General features: G+C 45.0%; 1 protein-coding gene across 4 annotated transcripts; it reads right to left on the bottom strand.

Annotated features, from left to right (window-relative positions):
- On the bottom strand, positions 1-24,667 carry taf1 (TAF1 RNA polymerase II, TATA box binding protein (TBP)-associated factor). Of its 4 annotated transcripts, XM_064350238.1 has the most exons (41): positions 24,381-24,667; positions 22,829-22,943; positions 22,427-22,550; positions 22,223-22,339; positions 21,296-21,412; positions 20,177-20,430; positions 19,764-19,976; positions 19,306-19,512; positions 18,115-18,322; positions 17,817-17,930; positions 16,773-16,940; positions 16,465-16,592; positions 15,941-16,048; positions 15,373-15,546; positions 14,722-14,895; positions 14,255-14,359; positions 13,406-13,606; positions 13,088-13,229; positions 12,857-12,987; positions 12,241-12,321; positions 11,245-11,394; positions 10,834-10,953; positions 10,575-10,750; positions 9,708-9,937; positions 8,874-9,081; positions 8,380-8,545; positions 7,856-8,067; positions 7,510-7,618; positions 7,197-7,295; positions 6,679-6,856; positions 6,269-6,336; positions 5,767-5,889; positions 4,947-5,039; positions 4,367-4,451; positions 3,690-3,757; positions 3,324-3,440; positions 3,036-3,140; positions 2,584-2,685; positions 2,120-2,333; positions 839-1,004; positions 1-560 (listed from the first exon to the last, which is right to left on the bottom strand). In XM_064350238.1, the coding sequence occupies exons 2-41, from the start codon at positions 22,940-22,942 to the stop codon at positions 326-328; spliced, it is 5,904 nt and encodes a 1,967-aa protein (XP_064206308.1). In that variant the 5' UTR covers position 22,943; positions 24,381-24,667; the 3' UTR covers positions 1-325. The 4 variants fall into 4 exon arrangements, with proteins under 4 accessions (XP_064206308.1, XP_064206305.1, XP_064206306.1 ...); XM_064350235.1 differs by lacking the exon at positions 3,036-3,140 and having other exon boundaries at positions 10,834-10,959; XM_064350236.1 differs by lacking the exon at positions 3,036-3,140.
- Between the last annotated feature and the right edge of the window lie 1,134 nt (positions 24,668-25,801).

Here is a 25,801-nt window from a genome sequence, read left to right as displayed (position 1 = left end):
TAATATAAAACAACTGTTTTTTTAATAATCATTGAATATTTACAGCAGACATATATGAAGTTTATGAATAAAAATGTCATTTTAAGGCTGAAGAATGTCTTTTACCATATTATTTTAAAAAATAAATCAAGATATCTTCAGTAATCCAATAAAAACTAAAGAAAGCATATTGCACTACACAAAACTATACAAGGGCAAAAAATACTGGGTAAGAATGCAATATTTCAGTTGTAACGAGTGAATGAGTGAGTGAGTTCACCAAGAGTAGAGTCCTTGAAAATGTCCTTATTATTGATATCTAATATCACAAAAGTTTTTCCCCCCATTAGGCATCTGAGTCCATGTCACTGTCTCCACCAATGGACCTGAACTCTTCACTGTCCTCCTCGTCCTCACTGAGCTGGACCTGTGACAGCACACTGGGGCCCCGCTTCCTTGCCCCGCTTTCTTCATCCTCCTCTTCCTCTTCATCTTCCTCGCTCATTCCGTATCCCTCTCCGTTTCCCAGGCAGGGCGGCTGTCTCTGGCTCTGCCTTTCCACATCATCACAGCTGCCATAACTGAGAGGTGAGAAAGAGAGAGAGACCAGGAGGGAAAGAGAGAGAGAGGATGTCATTTGATACAGAAATTACATATAAAGGCCATGCGCACTGTGAAACATCAATAGTTGCCAATACATGGAGATGAGAACTAGAACCTATTTAATTACTCTGAGACTCATAAATTGACCACAGTTTCTCCACTTCTTTCCACTGTTTAATCCCACTACCTGACCGGCAGGAAGGAAGGAAGGAGGAAGCCGGGCTTTCTGATTTCCTTGCAGGATTATGATTCAGACCTGACATTACTGTCCTCCAGGTGGCTCTCTTCTGGCCCCTCATAGGACATCATGCTCTCCTCCTGCTCCAGCTCCATGCGGGCCACTTCCTGGTGACTCCTGGGTGGGGCCCCACGAGGCTCCACCTCCCGGTCTGAGTCACTGCCACTCTCTGACAGGTGGATTGCTGGAAGAAATTAAGAGAGGACACAAAGTCAGGCACTGCACATCAATTAATGAGAAAGTTGGTGTGTAGCTTTACCTGCTGAGTTCTGAGTTATCTGATGGCTCATGCTGCACAGCCGATTTTCAGGAAATTTTGCATGCTACTGTAAGACTGTAGGTAGCACTTTTGGGAGGCAGCACTTTTGTGCCACATTTCAGGCAGATTGGTCATTTTGTTTAGAAGTACCGGGTATTATCACATTGTCCCTAGCCACTTATCGACCAAGCATAACCAAATTCTATACACCTCTTTGAACACTCTTCATGATGAAATGTTTCTAGTTTTGTGACAATCAGATATTGCCTTTAAAAGTTATTAGCATTTTTGTGAAATGCCACACCCACAATGATGCTTATTGGCTCCTTGTCAAAAGTTTTTCATGGAACTTGGTCTAAGGAGGCCAGTCAATAAGACATTTTGTGCAAATCAGTCACTTTTTGTAGAATTTTCTTCAGGCAGAGCCGAGTATGGGGACATAAAGCTAATGACAGTATTTCAAAGAGAGTCAGAAATACGCTTGTTAAAAACTCAAAGGTTGGCTGAATTACGGTAGTGCCCCCTATGGGCCGATTCTCACCATATTTTTCCACCTAGTACAAATTTAACAGTAGGATATATTTTCCAAATTTCAAGATGATTAGACCTCATTAAGTCTGTCTAATGAGTTCTAAAATCTGATCAGCAGATGGTGACGAGGTTTTGTTTTTGAAGAGTCACTTAAGGTCTGTCTGGATCTTTAACCAAAAAAACAAAATTTCAAGTTTTGATTACTCGGTTCATACGTTTTGTGAATTTTCACATTTTCCTCTGAAATAGCACCACCTATAGATCAAACAAAATAGAATTTTGCCACGATGATGCTGCTCCACATAGCATCTTTTTTAAAAACGATAAAATTACACTAAAAAGGTAAACAACTGCCTCTAGGCAGGGTGGTTTTCCTATCACTACACTCACAATACTATCAGTACTGCCTGGGGGCTATAGTAGTTGCTCTGGCTTTTGCTCACATTTTGGGGTTAAATCGGATTAGTATTAACATGAAATGCATGTACTGGCTCCACCCCCTTACTCACCGGAGAATGGGTTATCTCCCTCCTCTTCACTGGCATCATCCTCCCCATCTGACATGAGCAGGTCCTGATACAACACACTGGCCTGAGGTGGGCGGCTGGAGCCTTCATCCTCCTCATAATCATCGTCCTCATGCCCAAGCATTCTTCTCCGCAGCGGCAGCAGCATCTCTTCTTCATCCTCCTCGTCCTCTAGGTCGCCCTCACCATCCTCAGCCTGGAATAGAGAACGCGGGGTGTGAGGGGTCTGATATGTTGAATACCCCAAGCAGGACGGCACAGCATACCAGTGGGACACAGTCAAACTCTGAGCACAGGCATAATCTGCAGTGATTGGTCCATCCCTCCAATTCTATGCCAGGGCTGCTTTCACAAGCCGAAAGAGACAGGAAGAGAAAACAGAGCAAGCAATGAAAGCCCACCCCCAGCCCACCCCCAACCCCCATCTTTCTCTCTGCGAGTCTTACAGGGGCGGGGGTCTTAGGCTTGCCGCCGTCATCATCCTCCTCAAACCCTTCGATGTCCACGTCAGACTCCTCTTCACCCAGCCTCCCGCGACCGTGTCTGCCCTGGGGGACACAGATGGGGGTTGGAGGCCATTGAGGGAGAGAGGCCAGGAAATACAGAGTTGCCAGGATGGAGGGGAATAGGAGAGAGGATGGCTGGTGGCGCAGAACAGAAAGGAACAGAAAGAGAGCTGGCTTGCTCAGCGCAGGCATGAACGGACGAAAAGCAGATGGAGAGGCCCTGTGGCGCTTTTCACCCAAAAAAACGACCCGAGCCAGTTGCCCATGTGACCCGGCGCTGGTCTCAACCCGCCCAACACAGATGGAGGCAGGGATGAGACGGGGCGGGTGGGGGGGGGGGAAGAGGGATGATACGGGGGGGCCTGTAACTCCCCTCCACAGGCTCTCCATACCTGCCCCCCCCTCTTGTCGGGGGCTGCGCCAGGAGGCCCGAGGGCGAACAGGCCAGCCTCCCTATGCAGGCTCAAAGAGGTGCTGCTGTCATACAGGTCAGGAAGCTAGAGAGGAGGATACACAGAAAGAGAGGGAGGGACACGAGGAGACAGACAGCAGCTGGAAGGGACCGGGACCGTAGTAGGAGAGAGGGTACACCGTGCTTCGCCGGTACTCAACCTGGCCAAACGGAGACATACAGCGTAGAGGGGGACCTGCACTGCGCTATCTGTGCCTGTAGGGGGTACCTGTGGGGTGTAGGGTCCGGGGGTCATGGGCTCCAGGCTCTCCAGATCAGCAGCATCCAGGGCTGCCTCCTTGGCTGTGGAAATGTCCTTCTCCAGCTGGGTCAGGTGCTCATCATACTGGAAGCAAACACCCGGCAGGGTTACCGATCATAGAGCTAAGCCAGTATTTATTGATCCCGGTCACACTGCATAACAAACGATTTGCAATACTGAATAATAATGCAAAACACAGCATACTAGAATGGTGAATGACAACAAGAAACAATAATGTTATGGAAAAAATAAATTGCATCACTAAACTATTTATTACTGAATATACTTGCAATAATGAAAAGACATTCCTGATAATAACAATTCCAAGTCTACCTCGGACAGGGTCTGTTTGCACACGTTGACTATCTCCAGGGCCGTCTTGGTGTAAGGGCTGTCTGGACCTGAAAGAAAAAACTGTGTCAACTGAAGTCAAACTTAAATGAGATTAAGACCCTGACATCATCCTTTCTTCATCGGCAAAGAAATAAAAACAGAACAATACGGAATGCGATGGATTCTTTAAGAAAATGAACCACTGTCCCCTGCAGAGTCCATAGCCACAACGTCTACATTAGGCCCATGAGATGTCTATCTTAGTAACCCGAATAGAACCGTGCCAAAAACACTCACCGTTACCTCATTTATCCTATTCACCCACAACTGCTTGCCAAATGTATTAACCCTTACTGTACTTTCCTGCTCCATTACACTTTATCTGACATATTTACCCAGCCCATAACTTTCCAACTGCATAATTACCATTAACATCTATAATCATTCCAAACTGCATGTATATTACAATTAAAACTAATTCAAGTTATTTTATTTATTACCAATAAAAACAATTAATCTTATTAGTCTATATTTTTAAATGTATTTTATATATTTATAGTTAAATTTCATGAAACTAAATTCCATTCTGGCACAAATATAATATTAACATAATAAATATAAACCTCTATTCTATTCTAAATGACTTCCCAATACAGAAAACACTATTTTCCACTCACCATTATACTTCACACTATTGGTGTGGATGAGGCTGACGTCGCTGAGGAAGATCTCGCGGTTCTGGTACTTGTGTTTGGATATGTTCTGAGCAGAATACAGGTCAGAGTTAATTCCCCATGCGGTTGGTTCAAATGGGACTAAAATAGAAGTGGCCTTCCACATTTTGGTGAAAGCAGCAGAACACCACCTCAGCTTCTTCACCCAAATCATCAGTAGCTTACTTTAGGGTTTCAGTCCCTTGAACACACCTAATTATGGTCATTTTGGAAATGTCATGAAATTCATTGCATGTGGAACATATGAATGCATGAATATATGTTTAAAAATACACGTGAACGTGCGCACTTCAGTAAAAGATTTCAAGAGCAGTAAATTCTTTGAAATGAACTCTTTCAGCAGATGGGGCTACGAACTGCAGCATTTATGTATTGTGTGTCTACTCTCAGACCAATCCTTAGAACTATAATCAGATACTAGTTTCAGAAAAATATGACAGATTCATACAAAAATTAAACTGGTGAACAAACAAGGAAAAGGAGAGGCGGGCCAGTTCAAGACCGAGCAGGAGAAATGTCTCACCTTGCGGATGTTCTCCAAGTCCATGGGGTTGACGATCACCTTGTAATAATCAGGGACAAACTTTTTGTTCACTGGATGGTGGAAGGGCCACGACTGGAGAGGGACAGATAGAGAAGAGAGCTTCAGTACAGCTGCACATGGCATGATGATGTGGCACCGTCCCAACTCTCAGCCAGAAGCGATTCCCCCCCCCCGCACTGGCAGGGGATCGACCCCCACCGTCTCTATCAGTTACTCTCTCTGCGTCCTACTTGTCTGACTACAGCAAAAAAATATGAAAGGAGGGCAGGCTGTCCCACTTTCCTTATAAAATAAGTAAATAAACCCACATGCATTTTGTGAACTTAAACACATTTAATAAAGCTACAGGGGGGTTTAGGAGGTTCTTCTTATTTCCATAAAAACATAAGGTTAAATCTCCAACTGCCACATATTCTCAGCCATTTTCTCTGATATAAAATCAGTAATCATATCAGGGGTTCCTGCACGTCACCCATAAACCGGCAGTGACTCATCTGAAGTACTTAACGAAATGAATAAGCGACTCCATCACACCCAACAAACTACACACAGTACCACAGCAGAGCCAATGACTATAGAAAGCGAAGCACAGATCCCACTGATGACAGGTAGTTTCTAGATCCCTGGACATGGCACTGTGGAGCACCAAATATTGTAATAAGTCTTAAGATGCCACAGCGTATGGGTTATGACATCAGTGGTTTATTATGTGATTATGGTTACAATGGCAAATATCCAATGCTTGAATCCTAGCTAAGCTGAATGGAATGCCACTCCAGAGGTCTGAAGAAGAACTCACATCAGGTACAGCCATCATCTTCTGCGTGACAATGTTGTCCAGGATGAAGGAGAAGGCCACCTGATCATCATCGTCCAACAGGGGGTTGATGGCTTTCTCCAGTCTCACCAGCCTGTCCTCCTTCTGCATAGGAGAGACAAGAAATGAGGATGATACACAGGGGAGAATGAGGGTTCACAACAGATTAAAGTAAAGGAGGTAAAGGGTAAGCAGTAAGGGAAAGAGCAGAAAGGATGAACAAGGTTTAAAGGGATAGTTAGCATTTTTAGACGCAGGACAGCAGTTTCTCACCACAAATAATATAATAATAATTTTGACTGTGCTCACTTTACAAATCGCGGTGAAAACCCAGAATTGATGCTTCTCCCTCCCAGGGGTATCACATGGCGTGTGACACTGCACTTACGCCATTAACCATCACAAGCACATTTTAAACTGATACCCAGTATCTGTCCTGATGCTGCTTATGTACTTCTGTAAATGAAAGCAAAGTGGCACCAACCTCTTTCAGCTTCTCATCGCACAAGTCCAGCATGGACTGGGCCACCTGGGTCAGGGGGTGCTTTGGTCCTGTTGAACCACACATGCACAAAATAATGAGAGAACAATCATTTTGGTTAAGTGCTGTGCTGATTCTCTACACAGTTGAGCACAGTGTTGATGGTCTGCATAGTTAAACGGGCAATTAGTTAAAGTATGTTTCCACTTGCGGAGATTTGGTGAATTTTCTAGAGGCAGTTCATTTTGATACAATGGACCTCTATTGGCCCATATTTTGTGCCAAAATTCTCGCCAAATCTCAGCAAAACCATCAGGATGGATAGGCAGTACTCCAGGTAATTGGAAACATACTCTACTTTCTTTTTTGGCTGGACGCCCATTTTAAGCACAGTGGTGATGGGGACACCATACCATTGTAAGTAATGCTGTTTTTAACGATGAGCTCCACATTTTCGCGGAATTCCTCGCGCGATGGGTACAAGCGTTTGCGCACATTCTCCCGCAGTGTCTGCAGGTCCATTGGCCGCGTAATGATCTTGTAGTAGTCCTTCACCACCTTGGCATTGACTGGCGTGTGAAACGGGTAGGTCTGAGAGAAAAAGAAGTCAATGAAATTAATAAGTTCTATGAGCTCAGATGTACATACGTGCCATGTTTTATTGTGTTGGAGTTGAACCCCGGCCGCATTCATATTCGGATTAACAGTTGACTGCAGTACAGACTGCATGCAAGATCAGTATTACCATATATGGCCAGTATTACGCTACACTTAACAGATTTTAACAAAAAAGGATAATTTTCTTTTGACTTAAAAAAAAACTGAAAACTGATGAATCAAACCCATGAGCTCAAGGCAACACTCTCGTTTTGAAAACAGCCCCTTATGGAAGAAAGATGCTGCAGCAGAAAGAGGGCGAAGGTGACCTTACATTGGCGTGATCCCGCATGTCGTTGATGACGCTCTCCAATACGGAGGACAGGGTAACCATGGGGTCTGTACGCCGTCTGTGGATGGATTTGTGTGGTCGCTGTGGAAGGGGGGTTAGAGTCACATCGGCCACACAGTCAGGCAGCACAAGATAGTGATAACACAATAAACCGTCCAGCTGAGGTCATGCAAAGTGAAGAGAAATCAAACTGAAAGACACAGAGCCAAGAAGATGACAAACACACACACACACACACTCATCCCACATCAGGCTGAAATCAGAATGGAACACACACACACTGCTGTTGGCTCACATTGAGGTAGTCGCAGTGCACTGTGGTCCCCACACGCCTCTTCTTCTTGGGAGGTAGCTGCTGTTTGGGGAACTTCAACACCAGTGATTTCCTGCGAACCTCATCAGCGCTGCAAAACAAGGACATTGTCTTTATACCCACACCAGGACAATCACAAAGTATCACAGACAAATTATGTCAGGACTGGTGTGCAGTGCAGCAGAATTAGTGTCATTGACTCTATAAAGTGGATATCCTTTTGCTTTTACTGCCTGCAAAATATGTGAAAATATAACTTGTGCTAATTCAACTTTTCTGTGCTCAGAACAGCAGGACAGTGAAATTCAGTAAAGGGCTGTGGTGATACCTCTCGATGAGCTGCTTGCCCAGGACGATCTTGGTGCCCTCCACCTTAATCAGCTCCTCGTTGTCATTGTGGATGACAGTCTTCTCCAGTTCCTCCTCTTGCTCTTCCGTCATGGCGACCGGATTGGAGGGCGGGGCGTTGGTCTGGTAGTACAGCGGGCAGAACTTGTTTGTGCGCATGTGTCCTATGGCCCCACAAGCACCGCACTTCAGCTGCAGAGGGAGAGAAGAAAGACAAAATGAGAGCCGGTCCACATCAGTGTGTACTAAATTGCATACATGTACTATGCACTCACTTCATTATTTCATTATTTTCAATAGTGTTCTGCTCTGCAACTCCACAACCCACAGTAGGAATCCACCTGTAGGCTTCAGAATATCCCAGTCGCAACGGGTACATAATGCTATCCTGCCATGGATTAGTAATGGTTATCATAAATGAGCTGAAAGGCCAACACTTGCTAAGAAGTATTAGCTGCTCTGGCTGTGATTTCCTCGAGTCAGGATGTGGATGTCCGCACGTACCTTGAGATCCGGACGCTCCTTGACCTTCTTGGCCTTCTTCTCCGGGGGGCCCTTGAACTTGTCCTTCTCCTGGTTGCGTTTCAAGCGCCTAAGCTGCTCCTGAATGCGCCGCCGCTCCTTCCTCATCTCCTCACGGTGCTGCTCATCGAACAGTGCAAACTTGCGTCTGCAGCCACCAGAGACAGGTTACAAGTTATGTCTGAGGTACCTGAGGTTCCTACATCTACCTTTTAACCATTCAAAAAAGAATTTAATAACCATGTACAAAATGCACATAAACTGTAAACATTCATTTTCTATGTTTTTTGGCTGAAATTTTGGGTTTACTTCATTCTCTACAGAAGAGGATCCAGTCTTCATCCTGGGAGAATTCTTCTGTTTAAACATACACTAAGTCTAACATCAAAGTCTGAAATAATTAAACTCTGAGCCACCTCGACACTGCAGCCAAGGCCTCCGCACCCGCACACGCACACACACACACACACACTCACATGAACTCGTCGTCCTTGGTGGTGCGGATGCGCGTGTACGCGTCGATCACCGCGGGCTTGCGGACCGTCTCGCAGCGCACGTACTCCTTGCCCTCCTCGTCACGGAAGGTGCGGTAGATCTTGAGCCGGCGCCCGGTGGCCGAGGAGTTGAGGCTGGTGACAGAGGAGGCGTCGTCGTCCTTGTGGGAGCCCGTGGAGAGGGCGCTAGCTGCAGAGGAAGCAGGCAGACCATGCAAAGGGTTACACACTCATTTACATTTACACTGAAATGTAATAAGAGGGGGTTTCGTACGCTTAATAGTCTTAGCCCTGGACAGAACTTCATGCTGGAGCATCTGTAGTCTTGGGTCAGTTTCCAACACATTTCACACTACTCTCTTTAGCCAGGCCCATGTGTAGAGTAATATAAATTAGGACGGAGTGTAGCACAGTGGGTAAGGAACTGGGCTTGTAACCGAAAGGTCGCAGGTTCGATTCCCTGGTAAGGACACTGCCGTTGTACCCTTGAGCAAGGTACTTAACCTGCATTGCTTCAGTATATATCCAGCTGCATAAATGGATACAATGTAAAATTGTATCCAATGTAAAAAAAAAAATAAATAAATAAATAAAATAAAAAAGTTGTGTAAGTCGCTCTAGATAAGAGCGTCTGCTAAATGCCTGTAATGTAATGTAATGTAATAAATGGTATGGGAATATTGTATATAGTAAATGGTATGAGCACTGTATGGCACAATGGACTCCAGTTCCCATGGGTGCAGAAACTGGCAGCCAAACAAATTAAATATTGCCCAGCCATTTCTGTGCTACGCCAATAAAAACCTGCACACTCACAGAAGCCCTTCCGGCGGTCCTTGCGACTCTTGTCGCGGTCGCTGTCCTCTCCCATCAGCATCCTCTGCAGCTCCTTGCGCTCCTGCTCCTCCCGCTCGCGGGACAGCTGCGAGCTCGTCTTCTTGTTCTGCAGCATGTTCTCGATGTTCTTGCCCATCTCCTCAAAGTCGCTGTCCTCAGCCGAGCTGCTGTCCGTGTCCGTGGAGAGGACCTCGGTGGACTCCAGCACTCTGGCGTGGAGGGAGAAACGGGAGCATTTACGTCAAATCGTTACTATCCTTACTGGGGAATTCTTCCAAAACACACTCCACATACACCTTAGGCCAGCAGGAAAAACAGTCCAACAGGCTCTAGTGTCTGTTATTCTTAGCAGGCCCATTTATATTAGTATAAATAGAGAACGAAAAAAAAGAAAAAGACAAGCACTGGATGACAGCAATTTCCGATGAGCCACCGTGGCATTAAATTATTGAATGTGCACCAGTGCATCCAGAAATATTCAACCATTCCCCCTCCATTTGCAGCAGTATGGCAAACACTGGGGAGGCAAACACACACAGACGGGCACGTGCACGCACGCACACACACAAAATGTGCCAACTAAAATAATGGAGATGGACTGACAAGCTAAAGTCAGCACACCTAAGCGCATGCGGCCTAACTTTATGGTCAGATAAGTAGATGGCTTTGGCACAGGATTTTGGATGGATTTTCCCAAACTACAATCATAAATTTGTTGAAAAATATATGGCAGTAAAGAAGGTAATCATGCAATTCAGTGATCTTTTTTTGTCGAATCACTTCCTGTACAAAGCCCTGTCTGCTGACCCAACTGTCTGCTCAGCAGGCGAGAAAAGTGCTGCTCACTTATTCTGCAGGTCGAAGATTCTCTGGCACTCTTCCTTGTAGCGCTCCTGGTGTTCGGCGACTGAAAAGCGGGAGCCGCGGGCGAACTTGCTCATGGGACCCTCGCCGGAGCGGGCCTGCTCTGTGGACATGGTGCGCACCACGTCGATCACCTCCCACCGGGACAGCTTCTTAATCTGCGCGGGTCGAGAGGGAGGGAGGGAGTCACGTTTCCGCCGCAGGTTAGGAAGGGCGACGGGACGTCCCAGTCCCAGCCTACCTCCTCCTCCGGCACCCCGAACTTGCGCAGGAGCTGCTTGGCGTTCTTCAGAGAGAGCCGCCTCAGATCAGCGTCTGTCCCGGTCACAGTCTTCTTAGCAGGTTGAGGTTCCCGGTCATCCTGCAGCTCAGAGAAAAAATGACGGCATTACCTTTACGCAATAATATCTTTGTAATCACACAAAAATATCTTTAAACTTGAGCCCTTGGGTGGTCCATCAAATTCTGTTTCTCCACTGCACAGCAAAACCCTGTCTGTACCAGCACTCCCTGTGCAAGCACTGTGCATACAGGTGCTGTCTTCTTTATGCAAGCCTTAGTATGAACCCCATGGGTCCTCTCCATGTATAAGGATTCCTTAGGTAATCCTGAGATCAGGGAGCAGAGAATACATTTATGGAAATTTACTGACCTTCTGCTGTGTGGGCTTGTTGGGCACCTTAACGTAGGAAAAGCCCTCCCCGCAGCCGGTGGGGTCGGCCACGCCCGTCACCTCCAGCAGGCACTTCCCCTTCATGGCAGCTATAAAGGCTCGGGTAGTGTTCCAAGGAGCAGTGCGCACCTGCACACCAGATCACAGAGGAGAGATTACACACTGCCACACCAGAACACAGAGGAGAGATTACACACTGCCACACCAGAACACAGAGAGATTACACACTGCCACACCAGAACACAGAGAGATTACACATTGCAACACCAGAACACAGAGAAGAGAACACACTGCCACACCAGAACACAGAGGAGAGATTACACACTGCCACACCAGAACACAGAGGAGAGATTACACACTGCCACACCAGAACACAGAGGAGAGATTACACACTGCCACACCAGAACACAGAGGAGAGATTACACACTGCCACACCAGAACACAGAGGAGAGATTACACACTGCCACACCAGAACACAAAGGAGAGATTACACACTGCCACACCAGAACACAGAGGAGAGATTACACACTGCCACACCAGAATACAGAGGAGAAATTACACACTGCCACACCAGAACACAGAGGAGAGATTACACACTGCCACACCAGAACACAGAGGAGAGATTACATACTGCCACACCAGAACATGGAGGAGAGATTACACACTGCCACACCAGAACACAGAGGAGAGATTACACACTGCCACACCAGAACACAGAGGAAGATTACAATGCACACCAGAACACAGAGGAAGATTACATACTGCCACCAGAACACAGAGGAGAATTACACACTGCCACACAGAACACAGAGGAGAGATTATGCCACACAGAACACGGAGAGTCACTGCCACACCAGAACACAGAGGAGATTAACACTGCCACACCAGAACACAGAGGGAGATTCACATGACCAGCATGCTACAAGCTGTAACAATACTATTAGTGCACCAAAAGAGAAATACATTTATTCAGACCTCATCGTCAATCTTCATCTGGAAGTCTTCTTCGTTCTCCTCCTCAGGGGCAAAAAATGACTTTTCTCCATAGCCAGCATCCTGATAGAGAGAAAGACAAACAGATATCATCAAAGGCCCAGAGCTCTCTTCAGAGCTACTTTTCTACAGGGTGAGATTTGTGCTTAAGTGTGATATTTTAGGTTTCAAGATGACATGTTAATGTCATCTTTTAAGTAAGCAACTAACAATGAAACCTCTTTCAAAGGGCATCATTGGTCATATAGCATAATATAGACATTGAGAGCATCAATTGACTTGACAGATCTCGGGACATTAATAATATAGAACATTTACTTTTAAAGGCATGGCAAATTATATAATGTGGCCATAATGGATACAACAAACTGGGAGTTCATAAAAATATTATGTTCAGTGAATAACAAAAAAAAAAAAAAAAAAAAATTAAGAGGATTCTTGTGTAATTATACCTCATCAATCTAATATCAATATCTTCAACTTAACCACTAGGTTTATACACACAGATGTTCAAGATTCAGAGCTAATGAGTAATGTAACAAGAAAGTTGTGTTCACCAGGTCTCAGAGAGTACTAGTGCAGAGAAGAATGGCTTTACCTTCAGCCTCTGCTCAGCCACCAGCATGCTGTAGTAGGCACAGCACTGCTCTGGGGAGACCATGGCACGAATCTCCTCTTCAGTAGGCAGTCTGAAATCAGGCTTCAGCACCCACCAGTTGGAGTCCATCCCTAGAGGGAGAGGGAGAGAGAGGGAGAGATGATGATGCTTGGATTGCATTAAGAAGACGGTGAATGCCGGTAGAGGACACGGTCAACGGCCTGAGTCTACCTGTGCGCTTGAAGTCAGCACAGAGCTTGAGCCGCTTGCGAATGCTGCTCTCGGAGTGCGAGGGGAAGGCCTTCTTGATGTCCTCCATACGGATTCTACGGGGGCGGTCCTTACTCTTCCAGAACAGGCGATAGATGAACACCTGTTCAGAGAGGACACGGAGACAGAAGTGAGGACAAGGGTACGCGCATCTGCGTGTGTGCATACACGGGAGTGCGTGTGTGTGTGTGTGTGTGTGTGTGTGCGTGTGAACACGTGGAATATGCATTTTGAGGGTGTGTTCGGGTTTGTTGTACATGTGGTCCATCAAGGCCGTACCTGCAGGAAGTCTCGGATGTGTGTGTTGGCACGTTTCGAGTTGGGCCCGGGCACCTCAAAGAGAGGGCACTCCTGGCCAACTACAAATATGTCCACCACCTCTCGGATGTAGTAACCCTGTCGCGTTCGCAGAACAAGGAAGTCCGTCTCAGGAACCTTGTGCAGGTATATGGGGGCTCGAAACAGGTTGTTCTCAAAGGCCTAGGGAAAAAAAGACAAGTGTCAAAAGACAAATGCATGCAAAATAAAAATTTTAAAAATATTAAAACTTTCTGCAGATGATAAAACACTCACAGCACCTGGTTTGTGGTACACATATTACCAGCTTTACCAGGTAATACAACTACACATATATGCATATTATTCCTGCTTTACCAGGTGCATATTATCTACTTTACGATATCCGCACTACCAGCGTTATGGTATGCATATTACCTGCTTTGCGGTGCACGTATTACTTGCTATACAGTACCCATATTTATCAGATTTTTCAGGATGTTTATTACATGTTCTACAGTACGAAATGAAACTCCATGAAACATGGCAAAGATCAATGTAAGAACTCATCTGTGTACTTATGTATTTTTTCCCTTTGTTTTGAAAGGAACAAAAATTTCATCTTGGCAACTGCCTAAACTGAGTAGTTCCATCATATATGCTAAACAATAAAATAATAATACTGATACATGAAAAGCATGACCATGAAATGAATCCGAAATCTGTGAATGCTATTTAACAACAAAATTTACATTTTAAAAGATGCAAAGTAGGTGGTGCAGCCAGTTAAACGGGTTAAAATCCTATTATACTATAACGTGCCACAATCAGTGTGTGCATGGGCTGACTGACCTGCAGAAGCTGCCCAGGGTGTAGTGATCCCAGGAAAGGGGACGTGTGGCAGTACACCGTCTCTCCATATTTACAGTCAGGAGCTCCAGGATCCTTCCCAGGTTTCTGTGGGGAACACCTGTGGTTGAAATTTGCTGCTGTGGACATGGTGCACAGTGAGCTGTTCACTGTAGCACAGGGTGTGCAGTGCGCTGATAGCTGTAGCACAGGGTGTGCAGTCGGCTGATAGCTGTAGCACAGGGTGTGCAGTCGGCTGACAGCTGTAGCACAGGGAGTGCAGTCAGCTGACAGCTGTAGCACAGGGAGTGCAGTGAGCTGATAGCTGTAACACAGGGAGTGCAGTCAGCTGATAGCTGTAGCACAGGGAGTGCAGTGAGCTGATAGCTGTAGCACAGGGAGTGCAGTCAGCTGACAGCCGTAGCACAGGGTGTGCAGTGGTGTGCAGGTTAGCTCTGGGCTCCACTCACCCTCTTGTAGTAGTTCTTGATCTTGGAGGCCATGCCGACCTGCATGATGAGAGGAGGGAACTCCTCGCTGTACTCGGCAAGGATGAGATCCCCGTCCTTTCCGGTCAGGTCTGACGCCGTCCGCATGAAGAACATGTCCCCTCCTCCAGACGCCTGCCGCTCCTGCTCCCTCATCTACACGCACACACACATAAAAACACACAACTTGTAAATCACCTGCCATTTCTGTACACATATCTAATACATATACTCCCACCCAGGTGAGCATATACCAGACCTGGGTCAAATACGTATTTGTTTTGAATTCAAATACTTTTCTATGCATTACTGATCCTGTCTGGTATATTGGAACTAATGAAACACTCTCAAAAAGTGCAAGCCTCACCTTCAGGTCTCATTTGCAGGTTCAATTACACCAGGCAAGATCAATAGAGTACAGAAAAGTACTTAAATCCAAAATAAATACTTATTTGACCCATGTCTGGCTCATACACACAGTGGCATGTAAAGGGTGCACAGATCCAGTCCATCCATAGTCCCTGTATCACAGTGTGCAGGCCACTAATATTTAAACCACAGGCTATCATGCTATCATGCCTGGCCACTGGAAGAGACCGTACAGAGTGTAGTTTGGCACTAGGTGGAGGGTACCTTAGCCTTCTTCTTGATGTGTTTGAGGAGGGGCTGTGCTGGGTGAGGCCCTGGCTGGGACAGCGCCCCAAAGGAGTACTTCTTGAGGGACGGGCGATGAAACTGCCTCAGCTTCATAGGGCCCATGTGAGTGGGGAAGAAAGGCTGCCTCAGCTCTACCGCAGGGATGGAGTGCTGAGGAAGAGTGAGAGAGAGAGAGAGAGGGGGAGGAGAGAGAACCATGATCACAGCCATCCATTCAGTAGCAGCAGCAGTTCTAATGCACAAAATCATTATACATTTACCAAGTTTAAAACTCGGTAAAGTAAATGTTACTTTCAAGCTCATGATCTGAAAAAGCACCAAGAAAACCTTTAAATCTAGAATTTTAAAAACAATTACATTTAAGAATAATCCTGACTGTATAAAATCAGGAAGTTAAATTATAACTTTGTTGGCATAAACGAGTGCGGTCAGTGCAAAAGCGACGAGACAAAGAGAAGATCCCCTTTAGTCTCGTTTGTGAGCCTCTCACCTGGATGATGTCACTCTGAAAGGTCCCCTACAGCCCTGTCTGCGAGCCTCTCACCTGGATGATGTTACCTCCGAAGGTCCCCCTCAGGCCCTGTTGCTTGGGATAATAAAACTCATCGTTGGACAGGTTCCAGGGGTCCTTCACTTCCGGCTGGGACATGTTCTGTGCAGGGAGACAGCCTGTATTAGACACTGGCCCTTCACTCAAATACGCAGAGTTGCGGGTTTTTTATGCGTTATAGGAGGACATCAGACAAAAATCAGAGAACCAAATGCAATGATGAAACATCACCTCGGACCTTCACAACACAAAGTTTGAAAACATGTTCAATCTGCTGCATCTGCACTGTTGTACTATAATAATAATAATAATAATAATAACAATAAACAAAAGTTTAAGATGGGTACTTAACTCTACTGCTAATACGCAAATTAAAGAAAGTTCATTGTTTATTTATTTGGATCCCCATTAGCTGCCACTAAGGTAACAGCTACAATGTTTCAACACCCTGCAAGATAACAGATTGTGCTCCTGCAGACAAATCAATTTTCCCCTCCTTATTCCACTTGTCATTGTACCTGTTGGGGCTCATCCTTGATCACTCCCGTTTTTCCCAGAAGAATACGACTCTTCTTTAGGGCGGACTCCTTCTTGTTCTCCTTGGAGGGGGAATTTGACGTCCGCTCCTCCTTCTCATCTGGTATTTCTATGGGAGAGAGCGATGGACAGGATGAAAGGGAAAGCTTCATCAAGAGGATGAGACGCGATCACAGCACCAAGGTAAACAGCAATTCCATCACTACTCATTCCAGATCTGGTCATACAGACAGGGCAATTAGATTTGATAAACTAGACTTATAGATGGATCCAGGTCATTGAACCATACCCAGAATGATGTTCTCATCATTGGGATCCAGAGTCAGGACAGGAGGCGACAGCAAGTGTTCCATGGCCTGGTCGTCCCAGATGATGTTGTCTTCCCAGCGACCGTAGACTAGCTCCTCATTGTCAATGGGGAAAATGGAAAACCAGGGCGTGTCATCTTCATGAGAAGCTGGACGAGAGACAAGGTGACACAATATCCAAATGAATATTTCTTTATTGATGTTTAGCACCTGCCGATGAAACCAAGAAAGTATTTCTGAAGGACCGTATTTTCAGGGAATAGTTTTTCTAAACTACCACGTATCTTAGTTAGTCAAAACAGACTTGCATGCATTCAACATATTTTCCAATTTCCCAATAGCATAATTAATCAGTATGTTAATCGGGAAACTTTTAAACTTATTAATTAAACTGCAGAAAATAAAAATCAAGCCCAGAAAATATCCTCCAGATCTTTTCCAAACCATTTTCAGGACTGGCCTCCTTCTAGTTTGTGTTCAGTGTGTCAAAGGATATATGTCAATTTCAAGTTTTGTGTCCTATGTTTTGTGTGATTCAATTGGTGAGTCCTTTTCTTTTAAATGCACCCAGCGCTGCAGATTTGAAACCTTAAGGATAGCTATGATCGGATGACATTCTCTATAATTACGTTGCACTTTGCTAACTGTCAGTCACAACACATTTCTGAACATACCACCCCAACAGACCATTTTTCCGCCAGAAATTGGTTCACGGAAAAAAGACAGTTTCCCTAACAAAATTCAGACATCCACCACTTCTTAATCTTGATGTCATTGTGAGCATGAATTTTGTAGTAAATGGGCTTTAACATCCAAAATACCAGCATGGTCCTTTCAGCAGAGCTTGTTTGACTGGCAGGAAATCAGCTAATATTAGCGTTGTTTCATTAGCCATCTAGCAGTAACTTTTGGCAGATTTATGCTATACTTGTTTTGCTAAATTTGGCAGCCCAGAGAACTTAGGGTTTACATGCAACCTTGTCATAGTGAATTTAGGTTGCAGTATGGGACCTACTGTAGTGTACCTTGCTGGTCCTGGTTGTGTTTGTCCCGTTTGCTGGATCCTGAGCTGAGAGAGGGCGCTTTGGTCATAGGGGGAGGGGTTGGAGGCACCAGCTGGGAATTACTGCGGCTCAGACCTGCACAGTTCAGACAGGCAAAACGGCCAGTCAAAAAGGAGTGACAATTGTCACAGTTCAGAAGAACGGCTAAAAAAGCAACAGTGCTCAGGCAAGTCGGAGCGAAAAACGAAACATGCCGGCTACAAAGGTAGAGGAGTTCCTCTTGCTGCAAACCGCAGCTGAGGGAGAGGGGCCAACTCACCTTGCTGTGCATTATAAGCGTTTGCATTACGGGTCATGCTGGAGGGCAGCCAGCCAGCTAGACTAGCACGCTGGGTTTTAGTCCCCTTGTGTTTGACGTCCTCCCCGTTCCAGATGATGTCATCTTCCCACTGCAGCTGAGTCACCATCAAGAAGAGCTCATTCTCCAGGGCGGAACCTTCCTGGGCATCTTCAATCTGCTCCTGACACTACACACACACACACACACACACACACACCAGGTCAAGGACCAGTGTGACCGGGCTCACATACCTGGTATGTAGTTTCCTGTTCTGCCCAGGATAGCACCAGAGATTGGTATTAGGTACAGTTTCCAGCTGCTGACTGAACTCCGCAAACTAGAGGCTGTTGTTTCACAGGCATGGCCATAAATCTTCTCACTTCCCATTGGTTCAGCCAGAATGCTGTCATGCCTCACAGGACAAGTCAATCCTAGGAAACTATTTAATTTAAACTGTAATCGCAATAAATTCCAATAGAGGGAGTCAATGTAAAATCACTATAGCTACAGTACACAATTCAGCTGGCTTCTTCTGAATTGCCATTTTAGAGGCCGCTTGTTTGCAAGAGAAAGCATTTGTTACTGGTGTAGGCTATTGTATCAGTTTGTGATAAGTTTTGTAAAAAGCTTAAAAATGACTGAAATGCATCAGAACTGTACACAAATCTTATTCACCTCACAAACACGAATATTCAATATTCAATTATCTTGGCTATGCTCTCATGTATGCAACATGTCCGTGAGTCAGCACTGTTTCCATTTTCTTAAGGTGAACTTCCCACCTGCAGAATTATTTTCAACCTATCTATACACCGGGGCGACACGTCAAAAATGTTCTGCTATGAATACATTAAATACATTATATGAATGAATATATGCAGTTGAAATAAGTGGGGCTTTTTAGCCCCTCATTTTGGCTAACTCGCTGTAACTATTTTGCAAAACAATTTGTTCAATTCCAATTCCGTGTCGTGATGTAAGAATTAGGCTATACAGTTGGACCTGTACTATTCAACAACAAAAAAACAATAACCTGACAAGAGTTTACTTTGTTACTTGTTAAAAAGTGCTGAATTCTCCTCAAGTCTTTACATTAGGTGAGAGATTGTGTATGAGAGCTGTGCCCTCACCCAACATTACACACACAGCTAAGAGCAGACCAGGGCCCACCTGCTCGTCCTCAGACCCTGATTGCACCTCCTTGAGGCGGAGGCCATAGTGGAAGCTGCTCCCGTCCTCAGGCACGCCCAGCATGTCGTACCACAGCTGCGCCGGCCCGTAGCGCCACTCCGCCACCTTGGGCCGAGACTCCGCCACCTTGTCCCCGTCACCAGCTACCTGGGAGAACTTGGACTCCACTGGGGCCATCATAGTAATCTAATACGGAAGAAAACGTCGAGGAAAATGAGGACGTAAAATATTAAATGCCATGTGCTCTTAAGACACCAGTTCAATAGATTCCAGCATAGCGTCCTTTAAAGAATCATTGCATGGGATAAATCCAAACCACCACTCCAAAGTTGTATTTGAGGTCACCAGATGATCAGTAAGAACATCCGGCTGGAATAACATTAAGAACCTGATGTGTAACCGACAGGAAGCTCCTGGTGGCCGGCAGCGGTACTGACCTCATCATCAGAGAGGCACTGCTCCGGGGGTGGAGGCGGGGCGTACTCATATCTCCAGCCGCACTTCTCTGGGCTCTGCTCCACCTGCTCCACCTCGGGAGGGGGCGTCCCGGGCAGCGGGTCGCGGTGCTTCCTCTTGCGCTTCCTGCGGGCGCTGCGCCACACGGAGGGCATGTTCTTCCCCGGGCCGAACAGGCGCAGGAAGCGCAGGACCTGCAGGGTGGAGAACGCGTCACAGCCAAGCTCCGCCTCCCGCTAAGACTACGGTGAGAGCAGGGCGGGTCTCTGCTGAAGGCTTTCACAAATACAAACTCTCTTGTTAAAAATACAAAACCGATGGACAAAACTGGACATTTTCACGACAAATACTCCAAACGGAGTTAGCATTTCTGGGACCCGGAAAGACTACTTGCCCTGCCAGGCCTGAATTCAGGGAAGAGCTCGGTGACACCAGGTAGGGATTTGGCGGCATCCTTCTGCATGATGCCAGCAAGCGGGAGGGTCAGGCTCCCCGGGGACCCGCCAGCACCCGGGCCCTGGGCCGGCCTGTCCGTCTCCGACTCGGAGTCCGACGAGCTGCTGAAGTCCACCTTGTCCCCCAACGATGACGGAGCAATGATGGAGGGAAGGATAATCCCGCTGCCCTCATCCACAACTGCTGCAACCCCTCCACCACACAACAAATACACAAGAGTCAGTACTTTAATACAACTGTGCACAAAGTAAAAGTCACGACTCAAACTGGTCGTGGGAGATTCCTATTGGGTCGTGGAATCATTATGTGTGATATTTATTCATGAACAGCAACATTAGAATTGTAAGGAAATGAGCTACGTGACAAAAAAAGTGTTTGATTTATTTAGCAAAAGCACAAACTACTGTTCTGGACATATCTCCTTCTACATTTTTTAAGATACAGCAAACAAAGCTTCCATACACCTATTAAATTGCCTCTATTTTGTTAAAATGGATTACTTATGCAGTTTATAAACTATAAAGAGTTTACAGTTAATACATTTCACTGACTTAACACTTGTGTACATCAGAATTCCAGACAGCAAGTCAAACAAACAAGCGATTACTTGTGAAAAAAGTATTACTGCTGGGAGAAATGTGGGGCTGTCCTAGGTGAATCCTAACCCTAAAGATGGTGAACTTAATTTACAGTATGCTATTTAAAAACCATCTCTCCTGCCAGAATGTGTTACATGTACTAAAGGGGAATTCTGCCCAAAACTGATAAAACTACTCGCCCATTGGAGTCCTACAAAAAATGAGAAAGGGTACAGGTGTATGTCATGATGACGTATACCTCTACTAAATTTTCTCAGCCAATATCTCTGTTCGGAGAATGTTTTGGTCACTAAAAGACTTAATCAGCTACACCAGGATCTGTGGAATGTTGTTTTGTGGTGGAATTCCCCTTTGACTTGCCTACCGTTTTCTACAAACTCACTACTGCAGCCAACGTGGTTAGGAAACGTAACCAGCACTAGCTAAGTGCTTTGGCCAGAGACTCTGCCCACTCTCACCAGGAGCAGCTTGTGTGGAGGGCTCCTCTTTCTTTCCAGTGGTTGAGGGTGGAGGTGGTGGGGGCATCAGTTTGGCATCAATGTCTTCACAATCAGCATCATAGTCATCGTCGTCCTCTGAAACAGCACAGACTCCCAAATAGTAAAGAGGCACTACCCTCAACCTGCAAGTCAGGGGTGATTCTAAAATGCACCGACAGGATGCGCATTTTGAAATATCTCTTTGACTTCCGGTTCAAATGTACTGTAATGAGCACACTTCACGCATCAATTTCGATTGCAGTATTGTTGTGAGCAGACAACGAAACAAATCAAATAACTAACAGAATAATGACAGGTTTGTTTCTAGAAAGCTGCAGCTTTAACATAAAGACAACACAAGCCTAAATCTTGAACTCAAACACATGTTGAATTTATGCAAATATTAAATAGCTGAACAAAAACACATTGCACATGTTGGGGAACTAAGGGTTAATAAAGCACATACCATGCGCAAATTATGTATTTTCTTAACATTTTGTGCGCCATGTGCGTTTGGCTGTGGAGAACTTGTGTAGGACCATAAGTAATTTATTGATAATGCCTGCTGTTCGCCATGTTCATTCTCTTACTGGTTGGGCAAGGCAGAGGTTAGGGTGGACAATTGCCAACCCTACGTACTCCAGTCACCACCCCTGCTGTAAGTGCATATTCACATACAGGATACACTGACCTGACTTAGGAGTCTACTCTCAGTCCATTTAAAGAATGACCCAGCATTTGGCAGGGATGAATCAGTGTTCTAAAATATACAGCTTTGTCATTGTATCTTTAGGGTGTGTCACAGCGTTGTCTTAATGTTTAAACGGTGAAGACAGCATTCATACCAAGAAGGGTTTGTGCATGTTTATGTATGCATGCAGGTGTGTACGAGGGTGACAGAATCACCTGTATTCCTGGAGGGTTGCAGGGTTCCCATAGCCTGCCGGTACTTGCGCGTCTCATCCTCAGCGACCTCACTAATGTCAGAGTAATCAATCGCATCCTCCGTGCTCTTCACCCAACCTGCAAACAGGTAGACAGGTAAGCCGCGTCGCACCAGCACTTCCACACGGCAGAAAATGAAAGGCACATAACGAGCACGACCCTCACCCTCCTCATCAGTGCCACTGGGGTCCTTCTCGCCCTCGGCCACATCCTCCTCACTGGCGGTGATCTCCGTGAGAAGCGTTCCCAGACCCAGCGAGCCCAGGCCGGCAAGGTGCTTCTTGGACTCCTGAGCAGGTGGGGAGAGGTAAGGATTCCAAAATGGGCAGTAGTCATGCCAAAATCATGCCAAAGAACAGGGGAGAACCAGGTCCAACATGTACAAGGCACGTCAAGATTCGTAAACTTTGCCTTACGGATGTAAATGTAAAAGAGTAACACACAAAATTGACAAGCATTGTGGAATTAAAAAGCTGAGGTGTCTAAACGTAACATAAAAATGATACTGTCATGGATTTGATACATTTTAATGCCAATTCATTGAATAAATATTTCTGCCTCCCTTACAGTGTCCAGCACACTGTCATCCTCCAGCTGTCCATCTTCATTGATGTTCCCAAACAGGAAGCCAGTGAGAGAGAAAGGACGGTCCTGGTCTTCATCACTGTCCGAATCCGACATCCTGGAAGGGGAGGGGGAGATGCCAATGTATCTCTAAATATTAAACCCCTGATGTCAGTGCCTAAAATTCACATTCGTCTGAACTCGATTGCAATTCCTCCCAAGCAGTGGAACTTTCACGCCTGCAGTTTTGACCACTCTAATGCCCTGTTCCACTTTAAGCCAGTCAGGGGAGAGAGGCACAGTTATGGTCAAGGTCTGTGTGATCACGGGTTGCTTGTTGCTCTGCCCAACTACAAAAGCACAAACTAGCATATAATAATGAATTTGGAGCAGGTTCTCTGTTTAGATTATTAAAAGTGTGATCATTAATGGTTCCCTAATTGCTGTACCTTTACATGTAAATTTTTTTTTTTTTTTTTTTTGTTTACTCATGAAGATCTATTAATGAACATGCCCCAAGTCCTGATCTCTCAAATGAGTATTTAGTTCCTGTAACATAAATGCAGCATGATGCATTCACAGGTCATGCTTTCTTCACATGAGCATCAGGAACATCTGAACTGTGACAGCTGTACTGTTCAATATAGAAAGCGCTCATCTAATTTACTTGGCCAAAACAATAAATAATACAAGGCTCTGTTGTAGATTTGAATAGCACAGATAAACATGCCCTCTCCTCCCGATGTGTACTTCTCGTTCAAAATGTTCAGATTTTTAATATTGCTAGCTTGCGAAGCAATGTGGCTGTCATACTCAGTTAGCTAAGGAAGCTAGCCAGCGTGACTGCAGTTAGCTAGAAACCCAAGCAAATGGGTGGTAAACTTTAACTTCCTTTAACGCGTCTCGTTGCATCTGAATTGTATATACCGAACATAACGTAGCTAGTTCGTAAAGGTGCAATAATGCTTCCCATTAATGACAGCTAGCTAGAGAGCCATTATTTCGCCCATAATGAGCAAAGTCGAAACTCTTCGGTCGGGACGGTGAAAAGCAACTTATACTCTTAAACGCTATTTACACTATTACACTAAAAAGTCATGCTGAAATGTAGCTAGCTAGACACGTAACATATAGCTAACGCTAGTTAGCTAACATTTAGCTAGCTTACTCAATTAACAATATAATTGCCTATCAAAAAATAAGACTTTGCCTGAACAAAATTAAGCTACGATAGCCAACGTATTAGCTAGCTAGCTCTCTAGGTGATAAAATGTTGGTCCGCTGTCTGTTTTATTATCGTCTACAGCTGAATGAATAGCGTAACGTTAGGTAGCTACTATGTAAATAAGGTTAGTGGGTTAGCTACAGGCAGTGATACCAATGCAACAGTGTTTATTTTCTGCTCTATCGGTTTGCATTGCTTGCTTGGTTGCCCATGTAGGTACATTAGCAAAAACAATCACCAATACAATCCACTCGATTACTGCATAAACTGAATATTTACTGTAGTAAAGTAGCATCTTTAATCACGTTCAAATGTGAATCGTATTATTACCTTAGCTTGGTTTAGCTAAGAGAGGCCTTGTATCCGCCGGCTGTGTTCTTCGTGTGAACCCGTTTAACGCATATATTGCGTTGCGAATTGTACTTTTCAGGTAGTACGTCGCTGTCTGAGGCAAGATGTTGAGGAAAAACTAATGCTGAAAAGTACATATATAATTTAAAGTCCCAAGGACCAGTTTCACTGGTCAATCATAGTGCTTCCCATGGCTAACAAGCAACACTGATCAAAGTTAGCTGACAACAATTGGAGACGCTTCTTCTTCTTCGTCTAATGGCGGTTGTAAAACAACATAGTGGTGCATTACCGCCACCAATTGAACAGGAGTATAAATCAAATTTTTTTGATCATATTTAATAGCCCTGTGGCATTTAAAAAACTGAAATAAATACTTGAAACATACGTTTCCTGATGATGAGTATGAATCAGGATTCCTAAAAAAAAGTGTAAAAGCTCAGATCCTATTTAACCCTTTAAGGTGTAAGATCACAAATGTGTGATTAGAATGTTCTTACTTTAACTTTGATCTAATGTATGATGTTACTTCTTTATCAGTTCTAAATTCCTATTCCTTTTGACTACCTCAAGCAGCTCCAAGTCAACCTCTGGTTAACCTCTATTTTCATGGTGGAACTGCAGAAAATACAGCTGTGAGGCTCGATTGTTTGCTTGACAAACCCAATTTTTCAGCCTCCTTTTCCCCATCCAATCAAAACTTCACCATTTTCTTTTCTTTCTCCCAACATGGTTCTAAATCTTTCCTTATTAGATGATTGTCTCCCTGACCCAGCAAAATAACCGAATATGTTACAGCTATTTGTTTTCTCCTCATTTCCAAAGGAGATTCCCCCAACTCTACCAATTGTCTCCCTGACCCAGAAAAATAACCGAATATGTTACAGCTATTTGTTTTCTCCTCATTTCCAAAGGAGATTCCCCCAACTCTACCTGTAGTGCTGGCATTGGAGTTGTCCAATATGCACCACAACTATTCTGTGGTGCATAACGCAGCATGCTGCGTTATTTTAAAATTCACTTTCTCGGTATTGAGCCTGCCAAGGTTTTCATACCTGTTACTTCCGACTTGCCCCGTTCTATTTGAGTGCTGACTCTAGCATATTCGGGGTTTGCCCATCGGGATAAGTTATTTATATGACTCATGCCAGCACAGTGGTAGTATATGAATATTTGTGTGCATGTAAGATGTAAATGTAGTCAGTGATTCCAAACAAGCCAGAACACCACTTTCTAATTCGCTTGGACAGAAAATCCAGTGGTTTGTGCATCTTTTTAGTTTTTACACAAGCTTTGACGTTGGCGTTTGCAAATAGAGGGCGTGATCTTGCTTGACTGCAGTTAGGAAAATATTTTTACCGATTGGTCTTCCAGCATGGTGCCGCTCTTGTTCATCTTAT

Source organism: Anguilla rostrata, chromosome 9 (genome assembly GCF_018555375.3).
Source record: "Anguilla rostrata isolate EN2019 chromosome 9, ASM1855537v3, whole genome shotgun sequence".
In the NCBI taxonomy this organism is placed as follows: Eukaryota; Metazoa; Chordata; class Actinopteri; order Anguilliformes; family Anguillidae; genus Anguilla; species Anguilla rostrata.
The sequence above is the reverse complement of the archived record's forward strand: the minus strand, read 5'-3'. Positions and strand labels throughout refer to the sequence as shown.